The sequence below is a fragment of the Lytechinus pictus genome, chromosome 3 (genome assembly GCF_037042905.1).
Source record: "Lytechinus pictus isolate F3 Inbred chromosome 3, Lp3.0, whole genome shotgun sequence".
NCBI classification, from domain to species: domain Eukaryota; kingdom Metazoa; phylum Echinodermata; class Echinoidea; order Temnopleuroida; family Toxopneustidae; genus Lytechinus; species Lytechinus pictus.
Genome location: NC_087247.1, coordinates 79625920 through 79631683, shown reverse-complemented (window position 1 = coordinate 79631683; position 5764 = coordinate 79625920). Strand labels below are relative to the sequence as shown.

Below are 5764 nucleotides of genomic sequence, written 5' to 3'. Positions count from 1 at the left end.
CCCTTTTAGTATTATGACTGGCGACCCACATCCACTGTTATGACTGGCGACCCTCATCCACTATTATGACTGGCGACCCTCATCCATTATGACTGGCGAACCCCATCTACTATTATGACTAGCGACCCTCATCTACCATTATGACTGGCGAACCCCTTCTACTATTATGACTGGCGAACCCCTTTTGGTATTATGACTGGCGACCCTTATGAATCATTATGACTGGCGAACCCCTTCTACTATTATGACTGGCGACCCTCATCCCCTATTATGACTGGCGACCCTTATGATTAATGTAGCCTCTTCCTTTTTACGACTAGCGACCCTTATCTAGTATTATGAATACCGACCCTCATTGTTGTTTATGACTAGCGATCCTTATGATCAATTACCCTTATGGTCCATTATGAATAGCGATCCTTATCTTGCATTATGAAAATCGGACCTTATGACTCATGGTCCTTATGACTAGTGACCCCTTTTGCCTATTATGACTAGCGAGCTTTTGGCTATAGGATTTTACACGTTATGACTAGCGGTCCTTATGACCAGTTAGTATTATGACTTATGGTCCTGATGACTGACGGGCTCATCCCGTTCATTGACCTTTTCAAAACATGATAACTATCAGAGTAGGTGTGACTGGCTCTATAGATAAAGTTAACAAACACAGCACTTCAACATTCAACAAAGGGTAATTTGATTGAATGAAATATGAAAATGACTCTTGTGAATATTAATAAAAGGTAACAATTGTGTATTTTATGTGTGCTCACTCAGGGTATATAGACTTCATTGTTTGGACTGAAGTAAGAGGAATGTGACGTTACAAGACCACCAATTAAATTCCTTTATCATTAGGAGAGGTAAACAAATGAAACATACAATATAAATTCATGTTTTGTATTTCATTCTTCTTTATTTTATTGAAATGGTATGTCTGCTCAAAGTATTATGGCAGTTGCTTAGACATATATAATAATACTAATAATAGCTGGATTTATCAAGTGCTTGTTGCCTGAGGATACAAAGCACTGCTATTATTACCATGGCTTTAGCTGTGCTGCTATGTAGGAACTGAAGTATTCAAGGAATTTCTTCCTACCAGGTATCAATTCACCTCACCTGGGTTGAGTGCAGCACAATGTGGGTAAATTTCTTGCTGAAGGAGAACTCACCATGGTAGGAATCGAACCCACGTCCCTCAGATTCAAAGATGAGAGTCATAACCAGTACAGATGACGCCCCTACCAATTAATATGACAGAACATAAAGGACACGCAAATGACTGTATGATTGGTGGGATCCATGCTATTCTTCAAACAGGTTCAAGTAAATGATGTTTGAAGGTTTGCATGGTGGTATTAACAATGACGGAAGTGGTTTACGGTACACCATGTGTAAAGTCCAGGAAGGACTGGGATAAGAAAAGTGGATAGAGTTGGAGATGAAATGGAAAGGCGAGAAAGTGGAGATGAGAAAGTAAAGTATTCTTTTCGAAATGAGTGGTCCTTAAAAGGACTGTAAACCAGAAGAACTCCTGAAGACGGACAGTCAACCTGCCTGATACGTCGAGTCTAATCTCCTGCTAATACTCTATTTGCCGACGCAAGCCAGCCTTCTCTCACCTACTCAAGCCTGTCTACTTCTTCAGCTTTCCACTCCTTCTGGTTTACTGTCTCCACTTTCTAGCCTTTCCATTTCATATCCATTTCTATCCACTTTTTTTTATCTCAGGACTTCACACATGGTGTACCATAAACCACTTCCACAAGGTTCAAGTAGGTACCTTCATTGATGTAGGCTAATATCACCACCATTGCACCTCTGAAAAAAGTACAAGATTTTACTTCCTGTACCACCAACAAATCAGATATACCAAAGTAAGAAAAATTGCTAACTTCATTTCCTAAATTGGAATCATATTTCATTTTTAAGCATGCATTACCTTTATTCTTGTATAGGAACATTACTATCATGAAATACAGATTTAATTGTTAAAATGTGTATTGAAAGTAAATTGACATAATTTTGATAAGTTTGAAAGATTTTAATGAATGAAAAATATTCAGAAAAAAATCACGGTTGTCACAATTTGTTTAATAGAGGACTTTTCACAAATTCATAATCAATTTTAACAACATTTCTCAACATTAATTTGTTCTAATATTTGGAAATTTTTGTTGAAAAAATAAATCAGTAAGTTTAAGCTTTTTCTTAATCAATTGAATACAGTAAGCCCAGTCAGCTTAAAAAATCATTCAAACAAAGCAAGATGGTAAAGTCAGCATATGAAAATTTCAATTCTAAACAATGGCTCTGTTCAGGAATTTGTACTAAAAACTGCAACCTAATAAAACAACATCTCTTTATCACAAAAGAACAATTCACAGTTCATTATGAAATCTGTTTATTGTAATACAATATTCCATTGAGAAATAAAGTAAGAAATATCTTTCAAAAGCATTGCAAAAATTCATTTGAATTTCATTGACAGAGATTTTCAATATAACTTTCACAAATTATAAATGCTTTAAATCTTTTACCCCCTCTACAAAATTGCACTCACATAAAACCTAGATGCGATCAGCAGTGGATTAATTAAGTAAATGCTTTTTGATCTGATCCTCTATTGCTGCTTATCGTTATTTGAAGTTCATGTTCACCCCATCAGCAAGCTGATTTGAACCAATATAGAAAAATCAAACAAACATGACATTGAAAGTTTCATTAACATTCAACGTAAAATGAACAAATTATGACATTTCAAATTTCTGCTTTCTTTCACACAGTAGTAATTTGCATTACATAGTCGTTATTCAGATCCAGCGTTAGTGGCCTCTTTCACTCACTTCATTATATGAATAATTGATTTTTGATAGATGTGATAATAATGATAATTATGATTGAATCATAAGTTAAGGTATGATGTTGTAATTACATGAGTTCATGGAGCAGTCGACCAAGTTTTACATCATAAAATAATATTTTCTTCTTATAATTCATATATTCAAGTGCAAAATAAATAGTGTGTGTGACATCATCCAATCCTTCAATTGCATATATAGATAACTGATCTAGAAATCAAAGCAAAACATAAAATACCAAACTTTCATTATTTTTAATTTTGGTGAATTATTCAGAGTTGGGAGGGAGAAATAGTAATTATTGAGTGAAAAATGAGGGTTTAACACCACCAGGGTGGAAGCTCAACAATATTAATGCATTCAACTTCAAAGAATACAAAGCTGTTCAATTCATAGGTAAAAATACATCAAAGATCATTATCAAATATAAATTCAAAATTCAATACTGATATATAAATGAACAAGTGGAGCGCCTCTGGCAGTCTCAACTGCATCGTGCGATTCAATATAGCAACAGTGTTGACTTTGAAAACTACTATTAAATAATTATTCACAAAAAACACCATTCATATGATACAATACTACGTTCGTTGACAATAAATGACATTTGACCTTGATCATGTGACCTAAGACTTGTTAGTGATACTTGATGACCCCTATATCCACATTTTATAAACTATATCTATAAACTTTGAAAGTTATGACAGCAATCTAATAATTACCTCCAAAATGGCCAAAGTTCATTGACCTTAAATGACCTTTGACTTTGGTCATGTGACCTGAAACTCGAATGAGATGTTCAGTGATACTTGATTACTCTTATGTCCAAGTTTCATGAATCAGATCCATAAACTTTCAAAGTTATGATGGTAATTCAACAGATACCCCCAACATGGCCAAAGTTCATTGACCTTTGACCTTGGTCATGTGATCTGAAACTCGCACAGGATGTTTGGTGATACTTGATTACTCTTGTGTCGAAGTTTCATTAATCAGATCCATAAACTTTCAAAGTTATGAAGGTAATTCAACAGAGACCCCCAACATGGCCAAAGTTCATTGACCTTTGACCTTGGTCATGTGACCTGAAATTCGCACAGGATGTTCAGTGATACTTGATTACTCTTATATCCAAGTTTTATGAACTAGACCAATAAACTTTCAAAGTTATGATGCTAATTCAACAGATACCCCCAACTTAGCCAAAGTTCATTGACCCTAAATGACCGTTGACCTTGGTCATGTGACATGAAACTCAGGCAGGATGTTCAGTAATACTTGATTAACCTTACCGCTAAGTTTCATGAACTAGGTCCATATACTTTCTAAGTTATGCTGTCATTTCAAAAACAGAACCTTTGGTTAAGATTTGGTATTGACGCCGCCGCCGTTGGAAAAGCGGTGCCTATAGTCTCAATCTGCTTCGCAGGTGAGACAATAAACAATTGGGCTTTGTACCATGAATATAATAATAATAATATGGACCATTTATATAGCACAGCTACTATATTAATATACTCTATTGCTCTTAACATTTGGTCTGGCTGTAGCCGAGCCGCCATGTATAGGCACTCAAGCATTCAAGGAATTTCTTCCGGGTACCTGGGTTGAGTGCAGCACAACTTGGGTAAATTTCTTGATGAAGGAAAACACACCATGGTTGGGAATCGAACCCATGTCCCTTAATTGAAAGACAAGAATCGTAACCACTAGACCACAATGCCCCCAGATATAACATTTTGAAGATAAATATTTTTTGGTAGGATTTGAGTTTGTACAGAATCCAATAAAATTACCACCAAATTCTGGAAGAAATTGTGTAAATGCTGAGAAAGTAGCAAAATAAGCATGGTATTTGAGCCAAATGTAAGGTATATATCCAAACAATATAAACTCTGTCTCTAGCCCACCTGTGCTTATCATATGGTGATCTTCAGTGTGATTGTTTTTCAGTATCAGAGCATGATATTCACGACATCAGTGTTTACTGCAACTACATCAATGCCCGGTGACACTAAACAATCTGATTGAAAAGCGATTTTCAAACATATCACAATTTTGATTAAATTTTTTTATTTTCAAGAAGTTAAATCATTTCATTTTAGGTTCAGTGTAATGCCGGGAATACTAAAATCAGAAGTCTACTTTAATTGCTGCAAGAATTATGAAAATCAGCATCAAGTCGCAACCAGTGATGACGTCATTACGATTTAGAATTGATCTTGCCTTTATTACCAAAGGGAGGCACGAAATAGACTGGAATTTTCATTTTGATATTCATCCCACTATTTGGACCTTTGATAGTTCTTGTTCAAATTTTATAGGTTGAAATATTTATATCAAATGCTATTTCAATTTCTTTGAAAATCCGATTGCAATGGATCGTGAGGTGTTTGCTGGGCTTTAAAGGTACATAAATATATAAGGCATATTGTGGAAATCAAAATTATATATATACTCAATACAAGTAGCACAAAATGAATTTAAATTCTACGATTCATTGAATGTTGGTTGTATTAATTCATAAACAAATCAAAATAAATTGCTATTTCAATACCATGAAGAAAAAATACATTTGCCTATTTGATTTTTACAGGTAAGACATTCTACTAAAACTCAAAAGTTTCATCTTTATTTCATGCCAGAATTGTACTCAAAATAAAAATGCAAGAAAAGTGATGAAAAGATGCTTGCGGGAAATGGGCAGTTCTGACTTTTGGTTAGGTGGCTAACAGTTATCATGGAGAATTGGTTATCTCAATCACAGACTCCAGAGAAGAAGTATTCTCTGTATCATTCTCCTGCCTAAACCTTCCATTCAATTGATGACCAACTCTTAAAACACTATTCTCTGAAGATCTGGAGTCATTTCGTATTCCAGGATCTGGTCTTTTCAA

General features: G+C 34.9%; 1 protein-coding gene across 1 annotated transcript in view; it reads right to left on the bottom strand.

Annotated features, from left to right (window-relative positions):
• Positions 1 to 893: 893 nt before the first annotated feature.
• The window catches only part of LOC129256650 (uncharacterized), an 8168-nt gene continuing 3297 nt past the window's right edge, over positions 894 to 5764 (bottom strand). The window contains exon 2 of the mRNA XM_054894811.2: positions 894 to 5764. This exon is cut by the window's right edge and continues 264 nt beyond it. Within this exon, the coding sequence (XP_054750786.2) occupies positions 5606 to 5764 (159 nt within the window). The 3' untranslated portion in view covers positions 894 to 5605.